A 19,571-nucleotide genomic window follows, 5' to 3' on the forward strand; every position below is an offset into this window, starting at 1 on the left:
TGTGTAATCACTGCAAGGCATGATAGCCTACATGTTGCAAATCATAAAGGTCCACTGAGAAAGAAAACATATGATGGGGTGGTCACCCCTCTATTTCCATGTCTATGCGCTGGTCCTACACATATCTGATTGGCTGTGCTGTTCTTATATTTTAGAACTCCTATCCCATTGGCTCAACATTTTTAAGGCGAACTTTAAACCGACTTTACCATTTTCTAATGGGGTAGACTACGAGTAATGCAAGAACTAATAGTGGAGTCTGAAGAGTCGAGTTTATTTTCTATTTGAAAAGGAAATGATCTAGCCTATTAATTGCATTTGCAAAAATAGGCAAAACTAAGACATGTGCTCAAATTGTATATGATTGTTTTGTTTTGGCTCACCTATTGCATAAAATGTTTTATATTTCTTAGTTTCTAAATTGTATTTTTCTTTTAACAATTTCCTGGTAATTCCGTTGCTCTTGGATTATTCATAGGGTCGATTTGTAACGCAGAAGAGACCTCTAAAGATGTCAAGCAGGAGATATGCTAACTTTTTCGTTCTTGGGGTGACATTTCTTGTATTTCTTACATTTTCGAAATCTTCTGGGACACTAGTGAGGCGTTCAGCCCACAAAGGGCACGAGATGCAGAGGCGAACGGCGGGCAGGTACCACCACGCGACCGTGAATGATCAAGTTTATCACACTCAGTGGAGAATGACGACGACTTCAAAACCCAAATTAAAACAGAAACAGTACCATTTTAATGGAAAGAAGTACTGGAAATACGCAACTAATGTGACACTTCAGTTAAATGGGTGAGTAGCCAGTGATAAATGTAGTTTACAACTGCGGAGTCCGACAGTCAAAAAGCAGGTGTTTTACAATAGCCGACATTACGTAGCCTATAGTATAGAGAATCAGCCCATGGTTCAGTGTCCTTTGTCATTTGATAGTTTCATTAACATTTTGATTAAGTACACATTTGGGTGTTTTATTATTTTGTCAATTATTGTCCTCTGGAAAGTCAGGCTACTAGAAAATAATGACTTGTGCTTTGACGTACATTTCTTTCTGATGGGTAACCTACTTCAAGTTATCTGTTTCAATTATCCATCAAAATGGTAGACCACAATCCAATGTCATTCCATCCTAAAAATGTACACAGGTCTGTATGTTTGCACAAGTCCCTCTTGGAATGTGAGAAATTCTTCTATTTGACATAAGAGTTATCATGTAAGTTATATGTGACTTTACTGCACCTTTGATTAAAGTGCATGACAACAAGTGATACATGGACCCAAAGTCAAATCACACAGGACTGGGAAATGGCACTTCATGCACAGCAAAGTTCATGGAGTTTGCCACTTTCTGAACTATGGCCAGATTAGAGACCCAACACATCATCCGGTGAAGTATTCCCCTGACCTGCAGAGGAAATGTTGATCCTTAAAGCTAGGGTAGGAATTTTGATTATCCCATTGCATTGGTACATAACAGTACTTCTAGTCATACCATGAGCGTAAAACCGTATACAAGCTCTCTAAGCAATTAATAGGATTAATCATTACTTCCCCTTTTCCAGACTGCCTTATTTGGAATATTTGAATGCCTCAACTCATATGTTTTCATTCAGTGAAAAAATATTTCACTAATTGCGATAAACTAGTACACACAACTAATTTATCACCAACAGGCCATTTCTCTTTGGGGGCCATGACAGTCCCAATCTGCTCTATTTAGCCCCAATGCACAGAAGGATCCTGGCTAAATCTCCAAAATAAACACTGTCGTGGTTCTACTCGGGTGGTGGGGGGCCTCTGGGGTGGCGGTTCAGCAGTTCAACCCGGGCTTAGGTGAGCGACTGACCTTTCCCGGAAACTGGCATCGCTTCAAAGCCTCTTTGATGAGGATCTTTAGCACCCCATGTCATTTAAGAGGGTAAATATATTATTGATCTTCTCATGGGGGCGAAGTGGAGGGAAATGAATCCCTGAACTCTGCTAGAACAAGAGCATGAATTGACTTGGCGGAGCTGCAGTGAGCCTATAGAGTGTGACTGTGTAACTAAGGCTCTCTTTGTGTGAGCCTTTTTATACACAGCCACAGAGCTCCTCTGAAACATTGCAGTATTATTTGCTTGTACTGTACGGCAGGCTATAGGCGCTAACGCAACACATGCCGCAATGCAGAAGCTCTTGGAGTCTCTCATGTTCCAGAACATTAGTCCTGTTCCAGAGCAGAGAGACCCTAGAACTAAATAATCAGCATTCAGTCTGAGCCTTTTAGAATAAGACCTAGAAGATGAGAGGATAGAAAGCCCAAGTCTAAGAGTCAGGCACTTCAGAATCGGTGCTCAGTCACCAGAAGAAAAGGTTGAAGACAGAAAGATGGATAGCCTATGGCAGTGGATGGGAGCAGTGTGAGTATGCAGGCTCTTAATGGGGGTGGCTCCTCCACCCAGACAACAGGTCTCACTTAGTTTTGTAAAAACAGGGGCTGGGGATTATTCTACTGTATTAGAGCAGTGTCAGAACCGCGTTAAGACTCGACTAGAGACAAAGAAACGTCCAGTAATTTTCCATTCCACAACCACCGCTGCTGACAACTCCCTATTTGGGGTGAAAGCAACCCCTCCACCTTGTCTCACTGGTTTCTGCATTCAGCTGTCAGATCGGGAGGGAGGGAGGGAGGGAGGGAGGAGGAGGCGCTGACCGCACCGAATGAACGGCACTCATCCCATCGCCAGCTGACTCCTTCCCCTGTGCCTAGTCATATAGGACCTCCGTCATGTGACCCATGCCCTCTCTGTTGAATGAGACCATGTGCAAATGTTGACACATCAACTAGCTTGTATCTAAAACCCGTCTTCATAGTTGGAAGAACTCGGGTGGTTTTCATTTCTCAAGACCTGCACTGAAGGGAACTGTCAGTCAGAGAGAACAATGCTATGCCTGTCACAGTCCTGTTTAGGTTTGGGTTTGGTTAGGAAGTTTGCACATCTTTTGTTGAGATCGATTGGATGTTGCTGGTCAATTTAAAAATCCTTTACAAAATATCTTCATGATTGTGTCCAAACTGAAAGATCCGCAATTTAGCGTTGATATAGTTGTAATTCCAGCGCATCAATGGTCTGACAGTCTGTTTTGGCAGTGACATCTTCTGAATTAGCCTCCAACTTGGCCTGGGGTCAAAGGTCATTCCCAGTCTCCAGACAGGCTCACCTTCCTCTGGGTGAGTTCACTGCTGGGTTTGAATAGGGGCCCTGCCTCTGCTACTTTGCAGACCCCCAGTCAGACCCTTTTGGAAGAGGCTCCTGGCCCACTATTTGCAAACACACAATAAAGCCAGAAAACTGTAACTAATTAGCAAATCCCACAAAGGAGGTATAAGGGGAGCTTGGTGGCGCGGGTCACGCTGAGCTGTCACTTTGAAGAGGGCGTCGTCACCGTGGCTTGTGTTGGCGTGCTAATTGCCTCCTCCCAGAAGCCCCCTGGATAAACAGGCGGGTGCCCCAGAAAAGAGACTCTGCAGAGGACCCTTAATCCGGTTTTGTTTACCCAATCTGTGGAGCAGAGGGGGCAAGCGGCTGGCCCAGAGACAGACAGATACGGCCAGACCAGTGTGGGAACACTATCTGTCATGCATTGTGCACAGGACGGACAGAGGCCCTTCTCACCCAGGGCAACCACACCATGGCCCCTCATTCATATTCATAGCTCCCTTTTAAACAAACTGAATCTATTACGTCCAAAGGCAAGTGTAAAGACAAGGAGGTATTAACTGTTTCACACTGAAGCAACAGTACATTTCTGGGTGCCCCAAGTAGTTTTTTATGGATATCCAGGAAGTTGTGAAAATAGCACTGTGTTTAGATCCTTTTGTGATCAAATTAAGTGATTTATTTTGTATTCATGACCTTGAACTGTGTTATAAAGCAGTAGTGTCTGGGATTTTTGTGTGTGGGGTTCCTGTCTTTAAGCTTAACCTTAATTTATGACAGCCTAAACTATCTACTGTGATAACTGCTGCCAGGGGCGGACTTGTCATTGGCATTTCGAGCAAATGCCGCATGGGCTGGTCTATTTTTAGCTTTGTGGGCCTGTCTAACTTGGATTATTTTTTTGCGCAAAATGATCGTTATCTGGCTAATAATGTTGGCCTCAAGGAACAAATGGGCTGTTGTGCCGGCCTCGAGGGAAAAAATGGTCCGGTGTGGGGGCCTTAAGGGAAAAAATGGTCCGGTGTGTTAGAAATTCCAGTGCCGTTGACTGCTGCAGTGATCTGATCCTACAAACTCTGATATCTTTAATATGTTGTCTGTCTGTCTGTCTCCCTTGCTCTCTGCAGGACTAACGTATGTGGAAACAGGTGCTGCCACGGATGGACCGTTTCACCCAAGACTCAGAAATGCACCAAACGTAAGTTTCTCATGTCCACTGACATTTCTCCAAGCATAGCAGGACTGTCAGCCCTTCCATAATGTGTAATGTTGTTCCACATTGTTGGGGAAATATTATATAAAGATCTCATCATACCGTATCGTGGAATATCATGGATAAATCTTTTTGTTGTTGTTGCAAGGAGCCGCCTTATGGATGGCTGTCTTTATATCACCACGACAACCAAAGTTGTCTTGCCCATAGGGGACACAGGGGCACGTGCCCCTTCAGATTTGTCCTGTTAACAAAATATATATAATAACTCTGTAATACTACTAACCACCAACAATTTTATGAAGTTGGGTTAAGCTAGCCCAGATAGGTTCCCAACCTCATAACTAGCTACCAAGAAGCCATTTCAGGCTATCAATCAAGTTAGTTATAGACAAGCTAGCTATTCTATCTTAGCTGGCATGCCTGCTGGCAAGGTTGGTAGACTTTAGAAAAGCGAGCAATAACTAAATGTTCTGAATAGGACTGCCATTCCTTTTGTTATTTTACCCAGACTTTAGCAGAGAAGTATACTAGTTTCTTTAAAAAATAACCACCAGTCAGGAGGATACAGACAGCTCAAGAGGTATGCTTAGATATGCAGAAAAATACATATTTGTTTTTACATAGAATTAAACGTAATGATTATGGCTCTCGATTGCAGGAAAAAGCTGTTTCAGGCCTAGCCCCCCTCCGGACCACCCCCCAGCCATCTTCACGTACTTTATGCCCCTTCAGATTTTTGGAGTACATGACACCCCTGATGACAAAAGTCTCTATCATGGTACTTGTGATTGATCTGTTCCTAGTACTATACTGTATATAGATGGCAAGCTGTCAATAGTTGGTTTAATAAGGAGCGAGCGAGCATCAATCAGGCTCTATAGGACAATGGAATGTTCTCTCCACCCAGCTGGAAGTTGTAATGTCACATCCAACATCAGCAGAACCCAGTCCAACCTGTGTTTCCTCCCATTTCACTCAGTCAGACATCTGGAGCATGTATGATTTCATTGTATCATCATTTTCTGATTATGATGGCGGTGTGGATGGCAAATGTGAATTCCGGTCAAGACCTACACAGTGTACAGATATACTATCTTAATTTGACCTTTTTAAACCTCGACTACACTACAATGTGCCTTTCCTGCTGCACAGGAAAATTCTCTGCAACAACATATTGATTAATTACGATAGGACACCTTCAGACTTGCAGTGTGTAGCAAAAAGCGTCCGGTATCGATTTGTTTCGATATGTTATGAAAGTGAATGTCATGTGTTGATAGTGTTGAGTACCTCTGGTCTTGAAGAGTCTGTCGTAGGCTGCGTTTACACAGGCAGCCCAATTCTGACTTTTTTTCACTAATTGGTCTTTTGACCAATCAGATAAGCTCTGAAAAAGACATGATGTGAAAAGACCAATTAGTGGGAAAAAGTGATTCTAGATCAGCAGTGTAACTCTGAGGCACTTTATGAATACGGGCCCTACTTTGTCTACACACTGTGCTGTACACGGAGAAGAGGTCAGGAGCTTTGAAGAAAGGAAGAGCTCCTATTCATGTCTGTCTCCAACACATCTCTGTGGTGTAATCATTATAATCCACACCTCCATAAACCTTGTTTTCAGGGATTGAACACCTTTACATGATTCAACCCCTTGACCTAGAGGATTTAAAGGGCCAGTGTCATGTCAAAACAACCTGGCTCAGCATTCCTAGCACGGACCTGCACATTGTCAGGAAGCACAAACTCACTGCGAATCTCACACTGTCACACACATTCATGCATGCACGCACAGAGGCGCACACGCACACGCAGGCATGCACACACACAAATATACACCCATACTTCCTTCCCCCCTCTAAGGTTTATTGATCAAATATAAAAGCCACACTGAGAAGGAAACTCTGAAGTGGAAGCAGATTTAGACCTAGATTCAATCAGATCAAGCGTTAACCGGCGATAGCCAACACCCACATAGCTGATGTTTTGGTGTTGTCGGCGGTGGAACTGCATTGGAGCTGTCGAATCGGTGAGCAGCTGCTCTTCTGATCTTTGTCATTAAACCACACCTGTCCCACTCGTGTTAGAAGTTCAGAATGAGAAAGTGTAGGCTATATCGAAATATGAAAATCATTAAATAAAATAATTAGGATTTCTTTAATCCTTATCGAGATGTAGATTACATCTCACATCCCAGTGTTCACATTTGTAAGCAGTGCTGCATGGGATTTCTCTTAGTTTTTTTCAATTGCTAACATGTATTGGTCAAAACTGAAGTCACATTGTCAAAACTCTTCACATAGTCAGCGAAACAAAAGTGTATGTGAACCAAACTGTGAATCATTGCTTTCACACAAAATGCATTCAATGACCACATTCTCCGAAATCCATGAACTCTGTTCTCATTCATACTCCACCACCTGCAAAACTATATATTTGCAGCACATGCTTTCAAATGCTGATTGTTTCCAAAACTGTTAGAAACACATTCAAAACAGAATGATGGCAAATGTCGTGCATTTCTGCAGTAACCAGATTGAAACATATAGAACGTTTCATCAGAATATGTAATCATTCCAAACACAGCTGATTGCAATTTGAAATTAAAATTTTTAGTCCAGTTACCAAACAGACAAAAGAGGACGGCTTCGGAATGATTTAGTTTGGAAACATGGATCAAGGAAGACCGGTTGGTGGGGAAAGAAGAGTGGCAGGGTTGGATTAGACATTCCAGAAGATACTTTCCAAGATGCATCGCCAGAGAAGACATAAGATGTGATGTTGATGAGAACTTGTGGCTAAATGGAGGAGAAAGGGAGAACTAGAACCCTCACAGTACTGTACAGTATGAGTGATTATACTATACATGTTGATGAGAACTAGAACCCTCACAGTACTCTACAGTATGAGTGATTATACTATACATGTTGATGAGAACTAGAACCCTCACAGTACTGTACAGTATGAGTGATTATACTATACATGTTGATGAGAACTAGAACCCTCACAGTACTGTACAGTATGAGTGATTATACTATACATGTTGATGAGAACTAGAACCCTCACAGTACTCTACAGTATGAGTGATTATACTATACATGTTGATGAGAACTAGAACCCTCACAGTACTCTACAGTATGAGTGATTATACTATACATGTTGATGAGAACTAGAACCCTCACAGTACTCTACAGTATGAGTGATTATACTATACATGTTGATGAGAACTAGAACCCTCACAGTACTCTACAGTATGAGTGATTATACTATACATGTTGATGAGAACTAGAACCCTCACAGTACTCTACAGTATGAGTGATTATACTATACATGTTGATGAGAACTAGAACCCTCACAGTACTGTACAGTATGAGTGATTATACTATACATGTTGATGAGAACTAGAACCCTCACAGTACTCTACAGTATGAGTGATTATACTATACATGTTGATGAGAACTAGAACCCTCACAGTACTGTACAGTATGAGTGATTATACTATACATGTTGATGAGAACTAGAACCCTCACAGTACTCTACAGTATGAGTGATTATACTATACATGTTGATGAGAACTAGAACCCTCACAGTACTCTACAGTATGAGTGATTATACTATACATGTTGATGAGAACTAGAACCCTCACAGTACTGTACAGTATGAGTGATTATACTATACATGTTGATGAGAACTAGAACCCTCACAGTACTCTACAGTATGAGTGATTATACTATACATGTTGATGAGAACTAGAACCCTCACAGTACTCTACAGTATGAGTGATTATACTATACATGTTGATGAGAACTAGAACCCTCACAGTACTGTACAGTATGAGTGATTATACTATACATGTTGATGAGAACTAGAACCCTCACAGTACTCTACAGTATGAGTGATTATACTATACATGTTGATGAGAACTAGAACCCTCACAGTACTCTACAGTATGAGTGATTATACTATACATGTTGATGAGAACTAGAACCCTCACAGTACTCTACAGTATGAGTGATTATACTATACATGTTGATGAGAACTAGAACCCTCACAGTACTCTACAGTATGAGTGATTATACTATACATGTTGATGAGAACTAGAACCCTCACAGTACTGTACAGTATGAGTGATTATACTATACATGTTGATGAGAACTAGAACCCTCACAGTACTGTACAGTATGAGTGATTATACTATACATGTTGATGAGAACTAGAACCCTCACAGTACTCTACAGTATGAGTGATTATACTATACATGTTGATGAGAACTAGAATCCTCACAGTACTCTACAGTATGAGTGATTATACTATACATGTTGTTGATGGTTTTTGTTGTTGTAGTTATTATTGCAGCCCTGGAATTTCAGGAATTTGTTTTTTGTTTCAACTTTTTATTTTCCATTAGTAAATTACTACATGCAACGATATAGAAAAAAATAAAGGCTATTGAAGCAAATTGCTGCATTTTTTAATTCATTCTTGTTACATATTTTAGTACAGTCAATAAAGTGAAAAGGTGTTATTCTTATTCTATAATGAAATACTGATTTATGTGAAAAATCATTCAGAGAAAAGTTTATCATTTATGTAATGCTCCCCCTGTTGTTAGTGTTTTTTAGGTCAGTGTGTGATGAGTGACAATGTACGCTTTCTGAGTGAGAATTGTTGCCAGTGTTATGGTCGAACGAGCTTATTCTGAGACATGTATGAAGTGTTTTGGTGGTCTGAGTGAGTTTTGGAGGTGAGATTAACTGTTTGGCCAAGATGCATGTTGTTAATGCAGACTGTGTGAAGGGTTTTGAAAAAGTGTCTTCAGTATTGACCGATGCTTGTCAGCAATTGAAAAAAAACTGTAATGCGACTCAGTGCAGCCAATGACAATGTCCGCATTATGTATAAGGCCGCTCGTGCATTTGGCAGCCCTTACGCAGTTCCACGTCCAGCACCACCAAAACAGCCGCTATGCGGATGTCGGCTAAAGCCAATCTGATTGAATAGAGCCCTTCGTTAGATTCAGTCCACTGTGCAGTTTGAGTCTAACTTCTGTTTGGTCACATTGTGCTAGCCTTCGTGCGAAAAAGCCATGGATAAAAAGGGTTTCCGTGCACAACCCGTGAAACATTGTCAGTAAGCGGTGCCCATCGCTGTTGATATTCATGGAGGCAGCCAGGAGATTTGTGGTAAGCTGCTGGGTTTGGGTTATGCTGTTGTTGTCTGTGGCCAATGGGCCATTACTGGAGCCCTCCAGGGGGTTCGGCCTGGGCACAATGACGCCCAGCCAGGGATGATGGGAGAAACCAAGAGCCTGGGACCGGGGGTGGAGGCCTGTGTCATGTATGCATGAATACCCGCTCCCTGTATCCAGGAACATGGCTCTCTCCCTCCTCTCCTCTTTTCATTCCTTAGTTCATTTCAGTGGAGTGAAACCTTGACCGTTCCACCATTGGCTGTTTTTCTTGTTAAGTTACAATGCACATTAAGCTGTTTGTCCTACTGAGGTTTTATTGAAATTGTAAAATGTGCCGCACAAGTGGTCGAAGCAGTTATCCTCTTACGGTTGAGTTTCTGCTCTAGCATCTTAGCCCTCTCAACCACAGTCCACTGTTCTGGTTTTATGAACCTTCTCCTCCTCTCTCTCCCCCTACTTGAAGCGAGATGCCTTCCACGTTGCCACAACGGAGCCGTGTGCAGGCAGCCCAACATCTGTGAATGCCGAACGGGCTTCTACGGGGCCCGCTGTGAGTTTGCAAGCGTGACCTACGGCCTCGTTGGCCTAACCTGGGCCTTCCTGCGCCCCACCAGCCCCATGGTCAGCACCACCACCACCCTCTCAACAACCACCGTCATTCCCACCACCACCCCAGTGCCCATTGAGACCACAGCTGCATGGAGGACAGAGGGGACACCAGTCAGCACTGTGCGCTGGAAACCTCTTACGTGAGTTTTTGACTTCTGTTTACTGTGCACTGCCTTGATTTACTGCATCACCAGCTTGTGCCATTTAGTCCCTTCTCTACTCCTCCATTTCCTCCTCCTCTCAGTTTGCTGGCTTTGATGTGCCAGTCTCCAGTCAGAGGCCTGGGTTAGCCCAGCATGTGGGCCACAGGTGCAGAGTCAGAGTGTCTGTAGCGCTTAGTTTGGTCCAGCTGATGCAGTGCAGGTGTTGGGATCAGGGCACCTTGCCAAATGGTAGATAGGGTTGGCTCAGTGCCAGCCTAGGGGTAAAGACTTATATAAAATATAAGTTGACAAAAAGATGAAGACATTGTTTTGTGCTCTAGACCAGATCATATTTTATTTAACATCAATATTTAATTTGACAGCTAACTGAACCTTTAGTAAACAATTTTTTTTAAATCATCCAGTGATGACAATATTTTGCGGCCTCAACTGATAGAGGTAACCCTTAAGTTTGTGGAATGTGAAAGAAAGCTTCTATTAAAATTGACTGTGGAGTGAAGTTACCCAGGATAGTCAGCAGGTGGAACTGTTCTCCAAATAAAATCTACTGTAATTAATAGTGGAACTAATACTGCAAACGGAGCCAGTGTGTGTGTATTTGCGTGGGTTTTTGTTCATAGTAAAGAGATGTGGTTTTTACAAGGGGTCCTAGGATTTTATTTTCAAAACTGTTAATTATGCAGACAATGGTCAGAGTGTGTCATGTAAAGAGACCAAACAGCCCTTGAAGTCATGCAAGAGGATTGCCTGTGAAAATAATACATATTTATGCTCTGAAATAAAAAAGAAAGCTTTTAGTCTCCGTAAGTCTTTTGCCAAAATGTGAACTTTGTTGGTGGGTGACAGCTGTTGGAAACTTTAATGTTCATCATTCATATAATAGTTCAGGGGTTCTTCACCTTTTTCAGCCTGGGACCCAAATAAGACATTCTGTTTTCCTGGGACCATGCTCATAAAAACATGCCCCCTTTGGGTCGCAACCCGTAGTTTTAAGAAAGGCTGCAATAGTTAATGTTATTCTCTTCAAGTCGTCTTGTAGCGTTGTTGAAATTGGTTAAAAATACAAAAATGTTCATGTTATTTAATGTATACCATACTGCAATGTTAGTTATTTAATGTATACACCATGCCTCGTGTAGTGATTCAGCATATCCTGCAAGACATGTAGTGCTAGGGAGAACTTTATAGCATTAGCACTTACTGTACTGAAGCCGGTCACTTACAGTCTAGCTGTTTCATATAGTTGAGGAACATTTCCCCTAACTGCGTACAGGCTACGTCTCCAATGCGGACTAATGAAGAAAACAGAGTTTCCCTTTACAACCCCCAGCAGCCACTGCTACTCATTCACAAAAGCAGCAAAAACATTGTCTGCAAAAGAGATATCCACTGGAGGCCTGAGGCGTCCAGCTCTGTGGGAATTTGGACCGAATCACCATAATCGTTTCTGATGATGTTGATAGTGAAATTGTATGTTGTTACAATGGCGACCAGCGACCTCAACACAGGTTTATTTTTTAATGTCTTTATTTTTAATAAATGTCTTTGTGACTAGTACTTGATTTTGTATCTTGTATTGTTGTGGCAAACCAAAGCTAGAGCATCACCGTCCTGTGTCACATGCATCACTACAAACAAAGCAATCTTTTAAAAGATTTAAGGGAGCGTTGTTTGATTTGAACCTTGTGTCTGTGTACAATAAAACCATGTCTTCTGGAGAGGAAAAAAAACACAGTGGAGAAGTTAAACCCAGCAGTGATTTAATGCGTCTTGGAAAGGACGGAGCGTTTTCTCTCGTCTTTTGGCTCTGCTCCTCTTCTCATTCCTGAGTTCACATTTCACTAACCCTGCTTCCTCATCCATGTAAACAGATTGATCTCTGCAGGCTTCAACACCGCAGTATGTTGGATTTAAACTAATCACGTCTCTATGGATGTGTCCCAAATGGCACCTTATTCCCTGTGTAGTGTGCTACCTTTGACAACAGCCCTATGGTCCCTGGTCAAAAGTAGTGCACTACATAGGGAGCCATTTGGGACGCAGGCCATGTGGGGGCATTAGTACACTGCTTTGACTGTGTTTACTGTGAACCAAAGCCATAGCAGTCTGATGTACAGTATGTATGCATTACTATGGCCATTCTATAGGATTACGTGCAATCTGCTAGACTGTGCTGCTGTAGGTCAGATTGATGGAATAGGTACAACCACTGTCCATGAGCATCTATCTCTGCTCTGTTTGCTGTCCAGTCTAAGTGAAGTTAAATGCCTCAGACCACCAGGCCGGCTCCCTGTCATCACACACGGACACGCACACACTCGTCTAGGTTTAGTCTGGTCCCGAGACAGTTAGACATAAGCCCTATTTCTTCTTAGAGTATGACCCCAGTGCCTCTGCATAGTTTGACTTCTCCTTATCTCTGTTCCCTTGTTGCTGGGCAGAATCATTAAGAGACAACACCCTTGGATCAGGTTATTAAATAGAATTTTAGAGACGTGTCTAAATAGTTTAATAATGTTTTTAGGTAAACAAATTCCCTGTCCAAAGCTTTTAAACCTCTTATGGTGGCACGTTGCTCCAACTTAGTTTCAAGTTACTCTGAGTTGATTTAGGCAAGCTTTTTGAAACACTCTTAAAGGGGTCCTACTCCAACTATTCTCATTGTTTTTCACTCAACGATGCTAATGCTAAACTGTAACTAAGTAAATATCTTGGGTCACTGATTCACCAGGTCCATGGTACTCAACAGGTATCCATAAGAAGGTAAATGCATAATGTAGTGTAGGTGAATACTCCTAACAGGGCCATGCAGTTCTGTACTAGTGGCTCGGACACAGATGGACTCTGTGTAAGATCACCCTGTCTGCAGGCACAGTGCACTCTCTCAGAATTCCACAGAATGATATAGGCATCTGAAATGATGCCAAACCGCGAGCCGTCAAAAAAAAAAAAAAGGTGCTGTAACCTGGGGACGGTATTGCGCAAGACATGGAGTGGTGTGTTAAGTAAACAGTGATCGCATCAAAACATAGGGATTTGGTGGATATCCTTATTAAGTAAACATGGGAGGAGAATGTATTAACTTGGTATGGTGGAGCCTGTAACATACTGAGATCTGTCACCCCAATTATGATTTCCCAGGCTTGAATGAACTGGTTTTATCCCTACTCCCACTATGCACCTCCACTGCAGCTGTTTGATGTTGGATGTTTGTTTCAAGTTCTGTTTTCCCCCCCACACAAGTTATGGTCGGTCAAGTGCAGGTCAGGGCTACATGTTCAGCTGGGGATTATCGAAATGATGCTATCACCAAAACATTTCCAACTTCAACGTTCAAGTGTCTCTACTACAAGAGATTCTTACATGGCTGACCAAACTGGCTCCTTTTGTAAGCTGTTGATTTTGTCTATCTTCACCAGTGAGGTTCATGACACTCAGGTTAAAATACCAAAACCAACTGTGAACCAACTATATTAATTTGGTGACAGGTCAAAACACACATGAAACATTCAAGTTCTATTTTAGCGCATGGCAACGCAGACGCCCGCAAGCAGTTTGGAGGAAATTATTGAATAACATGTATGTGTAAATTGATTTTGCAACACTCGCACATGCAACGCAAGTGGTTTGTTCAGCATGTTAGTGATTCACTTAGTTTTTTTTATTTGTATTTCCACAAGGGACATGTATAATCTATTGGTTCACTAGAGTTTGTCAAACTAATTTGGGTACTAGGATTAAATCAAGGCTTCAGTGCTGTTATTCATTTTACAAAACCAAATGTTTTTCAAGGGTCAGCACTTAGGATAGTAGAGAGTAGTCTTGGACCGTATACCATATATATTGTTTACCGGGGTATTTGGAAATAGCCACGGAATGGTTTTTCCATCCTGTGACTTTTTCTTTTAAGTTTTAAAATAAATGGTCATATTTGTATCTACTTTTGAAGTAAATACCTGCAGTCAACTTGTGCAATACGTTAGGCGGTAAAGCAGATCACGTTCTTCATTTCACCTGTCACATTATTTTACATTGAGGCTGACTGTAGTTCCCCAGAACAGTTGAGCCAGCTGTGTATTTGGTTTAACTTGCTAGTTAGCTAAGTAAGTGGCTGAATTAATAAGGAGACGGGGCATCATATAGTGTTAGCTTTCTGCCGTGTTTGAGCAGTCAAAGCTCTTTGGATGAGTTATTTGTACAGCTGCCATGGCTATCTTGATTTCCTATAGTTTTTTTTTTCCTCTCCTTCTCGTCCCCTCAATCTGCTCCTCCCCCATCTTCTCTGAGCAGAGCAGGCAGGTCGTTGCCCTACTGTCACGTTGTGTAATGATAGAAGACAGGCGCAGGAATACAAAAATAGGGGCTTTTATTTCTCTACCCAAAATAGCAAAGATCATAAAAATGACGGGGACGAATCCCGAATCCCAGAAGTTTACCTTCACCTTAGCCAAATACATTTAAACAATTTTTTTTTACAATTCCTGACATTTAATCCCAGTAAAAATTCTCTGTTTTAGGTCAGTTAGGATCACCACTTTCTTTTAAGAATGTGAAATGTCAGAATAATAGTAGAGAATGATTTATTTCAGCTTTTATTTCTTTCATTACATTCCCAGTGAGTCAGAAGTTTACATACACTCAATTAGTATTTGGTAGCATTGCCTTTAAATTGTTTAACTTGGGCCAAACTTTTCCAGTAGTCTTTCACAAGCTTCCCACAATAAGTTGGGTGAATTTTGGCCCATTCCTCCTGACAGAGCTGGTGTAACTGAGTCAGGTTTGTAGGCCACCTTGCTCGCACACGCTTCTTAAGTTCTGCCCACAAATGTTCTATAGGATTGAGGTCAGGGCTTTGTGATGGCCACTCAAATACCTTGACTTTGTTGTCCTTAAGCCAATTTGCCACAACTTTGGAAGTATGCTTGGGGTCATTGTCCATTTGGAAGACCCATTTGTGACCACTTTTTTTAACTTTCTGACTGATGTCTTGAGATGTTGCTTCAATATATCCACATCATTTTCCTACCTCATGATGCCATCCATTTTGTGAAGTGCACCTGTCCCTCCTGCAGCAAAGCACCCCCGTTCTTCACAGTTGGGATGGTGTTCTTCGGCTTACAAGCATCCCCCTTTTTCCTCCAAACATAACGATGGTCATTATGGCCAAACAGTTCTATTTTTGTTTCATCAGACCAGAGGACATTTTTCCAAAAGGTACGGTCTTTGTCCCCATGTGCAGTTGCAAACCGTAGTCTGGCTTTTTTATTGGCGGTTTTGGAGCAGTGGCTTCTTCCTTACTGAGTGGCCTTTCAGGTTATGTCGATATAGGACTCGTTGTACTGTGGATATAGATACTTTTGTACCTGTTTCCTCCAGCATCTTCACAAGGTCCTTTGCTGTTCTACTGGGATTGATTTGCACTTTTCTCACCAAAGTACGTACATCTCTAGGTCTCCTTCCTGAGCGGTATGACGGCTGCGTGATCCCGTGGTGTTTATACTTGCATACTATTGTTCGTACAGATGAACATGGTACCTTCAGGCATTTGGAAATTGCTCCCAAGGATGAACCAGACTTGTGGAGGTCTACAATTTTATTTCTGAGGTCTTGGCTGATTTCTTTTGATTTTCCCATGATGTCAAGCCAAGAGGCACTGAGTTTGAAGGTAGACCATGAAATACATCCACAGGTACACCTCCAACTGACTAAAATGATTTCAATTAGCCTATCAGAAGCTTCTAAAGCCATGACATAATTTTCTGGAATTTTTCAAGCTGTTTAAAGGCACAGTCAACCTAGTGTATGTAAACTTCTGACCCACTGGAATTGTGATACAGTGAATTATAAGTGAAATAATCTGTCTGTAAACAATTGTTGGAAAAATTACTTGTGTCATGTACAAAGTAGATGTCCTAACCGACTTGCCAAAACTATAGTTTGTTAACAAGAAATTTGTGGAGTGGTTGAAAAACTAGTTTTAATGACTCCAACTTAAGTGTATGTAAACTTCTGACTTCAACTCTATATACACATACTAATCAGGGGAAATGGGAACCAGGTGTGTGTAATTAGACAAGACAGTCCGGGGTTGGTGGTAATGAATCCGGTTCAGTGACGCCTAGAAGCCTGGTGACGTAGACCTCCGAATCTGGTGAACGGAATGAGCAGCAGTCCTGGGGGAATCCATGACACCTACCGATTCCATACTGCACACAGACAGTTTGTACACATGCTGCTCCAGTGTTGTTCCTTCAGACAAGCATGCATCAAAACTTTGTTCATTAGCACAATGTCTCTCGTTCACATTTGCTTATAAATTACCAAACTCACCAAAAATGACATCTGGTAGCTACGATCTATATTCAGTACCAGTCGAAGGTTTGGACACACCTACTCATTCCAGGGTTTTTCTTTATTTTTACTTTTTTCTACAATGTGTATTAATAGTGACGACATCAAAACTATGAAATAAGACATGGAATCATGTAGTAACCAAAAAAGTGTTAAACAAATCAAAATATATTTTATATTTGAGATTCTTCAAAGTAGCCACCCTTTTGCCTTGACAGCTTTGTACACTCTTGGCATTCTCTCAACCAGCTTCATGAGGTAGTCACATGGAATGCATTTCAATTAACAGGTGTGCCTTATTAAAAGTTAATTTGTGTAATTTCTTTCCTTCTTAATGCGTTTGAGCCAATCAGTTGTGTTGTGACAAGGTAGGAGTGGTATACAGAAGATAGCCCTATTTGGTAAAAGACCAAGTCCATATTATTGTAAGAACAGCTCAAATAAGCAAAGAGAAATGACACTCCATTACATGAAGGTCAGTCAATCTGGAACATTTCAAGAACTTTGAAACTTCAAGTGCAGTCGCAAAAACCATCAAGCGCTATGATGAAACTGGCTCTCATGAGGACCGCCACAGGAAAGGAAGACCCAGAGTTACCTCTGCTGCAGAGGATAAGTTCATTAGAGTTACTACCAGCCTCTGAAATTGCAGCCCAAATAAATGCTTCAGAGTTCAAGTAACACATCTCAACATCAACTGTTCAGAGGAGACTGTGTGACTCAGACTTGCTTGGGCTAAAAAACACGAGCAATGGACATTAGGTCGGTGGAAATATGTCCTTTGGTCTGCTGAGTCCTCTGTGAGACACAGAGTAGGTGAACGGATGATCTCCGCATGTGTGGTTCCCACCGTGAAGCATGGAAGCAGAGGTGTGATGGTGGGGGGGTGATTTGCTGGTGACACTGTCTGTGATTTATTTAGAATTCAAGACACACTTAACCAGCATGGCTACCACAGCGTTCTGCAGCGATATGCCGATCATTTGTTTTTTTTAACAGGACAATAACCCAGCACACCTCCAGGCTGTGTAAGGGCTATTTGACGGAGAGTGATGGAGTGCTGCTTCAGATGACCTGTCCTCCACAATCACCTGACCTCAACCCAATTGAGATGGTTTGGGATGAGTTGGACAGCAGAGTAAGGGAAAAGCAGCCAACAAATGCTCAGCATATTTTGGAACTCTTTCAAGACTGTTGGAAAAGCATTCCAGGTGAAGCTGGTTGAGAGAATGCCAAGAGTGTGCAAAGCTGTCATCAAGGCAAAGGGTGGCTGCTTTGAAGAATCTCATGTATAAAATATATTTTGATTGGTTTACCACTTTTTGGGTTACTAAACTCAGCAAAAAAAGAAACATCCCTTTTTCAGGACTTTGTCTTTCAAAGATAATTCGTAAAAATCCAAATAGCTTCACAGATCTTCCATTTCTGTTAGTCACATGTCTGTGGAACTTGTTCAGTTTATGTCTCAGTTGTTGAATCTTGTTGTGTTCATAGAAATATTTACACATGTTAAGTTCGCTGAAAATAAACGCAGTTGACAGTGAGAGGACGTTTCCTTTTTTGCTGAGTTTACATGATTCCTTATGTGTTATTTCATAGTTGTGATGTCTTCACTAACCAGTAATACCGTAAATCCCGGGATGTAAGTCCTCAGCCTAGTCAGTATGTCTGCCCCATCAAGCTGATAAACTGATAATTGTGTATAAAAAATAAAAAATAACATGGATGAACATGTCATGGGGTTTCTTTCATTTCTAGGCAGATGCTGTTGGAGAGTTGATGCTGATTTAATTAAGTATCTAATTGAATGAACAGGCTATTGTTGCTTGCTTAATACACTACAATAGTGTATCTGATGTACCCCCATGTAATAATACAGTGAGTAAATCTTTAGGCCAGGGATTTTAGCTGGCTGCCAATCTACTGTAATAAATTACTGTCAGTAGTAACAGACGCACAGCACACACTCTTAGTTACCGTACTTGTTGACGTTTTCTGTAGTCTCCCCTGTCCAGTCTGAAGTAGGCCCAGTCTGCTGACTGTCTGTTCTGTCTCCTGTCCAGTCTGCCAGAGGCCCAGTCTGTTGACTGTCTGTTCTGTCTCCTGTCCAGTCTGCAGGAGGCTCAGTCAGTGCTGCTAAAACAGGCATTGGCCCGTGGGGGCCGAGGCGACAAGATGACCTCCATCCTAATGAAACACATCGAGACAGAGCGGAAGAAGCTCCAATCAGCCTCACCGTCAGACCTACAGGACACCCGGACCACCAGTGTCAAGAGCTTCCACACCCAGAAGGGCCAGTACACCGTCCACATGAGCCCACCTGCAGGTGAGTACAGACAGGCCCTTCACTTAGACCCCCAGCCTCTCTTACTTTGACCACACTATGTGCTGATAACATATGTTGTTGTGATAAGTAATATGATAATGGTCAAGGCAGCAAATGATCAGATATCATATTGTGTTAGGTTCCTGCTTGTTGTGATTAACAGGGTGTTGATATGGAATGCTTTGCTCCCAGTGTTGTATGATGTGGTAAGTATTCATGGAAAATTCCATGCTATGTTCATAGGTGTACCAACACGATATCCATTATAAAACGCATTACTTTGTCACCACCAGTCCGGTGGTGACAAAGTAATGCGTTTTATAATGGATATCGTGTTGGTACACCTATGAACATAGCATGGAATTTTCCATGAATACTTACCACATCATAAACAAAACACCCTGATGTTATTTGAATGATTTAGCCCATTTCCTAGTTGTTTACACTTAGGGAATGGGATAAGGTTATCGGTGAGTAGATGCGATTTTCAGACCAGTACGGACCCTGGTAA

The 19,571-nt window shown here is 41.8% G+C and overlaps 1 protein-coding gene across 3 annotated transcripts in view; it reads left to right on the forward strand.

Annotated features, from left to right (window-relative positions):
- The first annotated feature begins 203 nt into the window (after positions 1–203).
- Positions 204–19,571, forward strand: part of LOC106580734 (latent-transforming growth factor beta-binding protein 4) — a 68,830-nt gene continuing 49,462 nt past the window's right edge. For 2 of the 3 annotated variants that reach the window (XM_014162079.2, XM_014162081.2), the window contains exons 1-4: positions 204–801; positions 4,334–4,404; positions 10,074–10,359; positions 18,846–19,060. In XM_014162079.2, coding sequence (XP_014017554.2) covers positions 512–801; positions 4,334–4,404; positions 10,074–10,359; positions 18,846–19,060 — 862 coding nt within the window. In that variant the 5' untranslated portion in view covers positions 204–511. The remainder of the gene's footprint in view (positions 802–4,333; positions 4,405–10,073; positions 10,360–18,845; positions 19,061–19,571) is intronic. The other variant, XM_014162080.2, reaches the window with a different exon arrangement.

This window comes from Salmo salar, chromosome ssa20, assembly GCF_905237065.1.
Source record: "Salmo salar chromosome ssa20, Ssal_v3.1, whole genome shotgun sequence".
NCBI classification, from domain to species: Eukaryota; Metazoa; Chordata; class Actinopteri; order Salmoniformes; family Salmonidae; genus Salmo; species Salmo salar.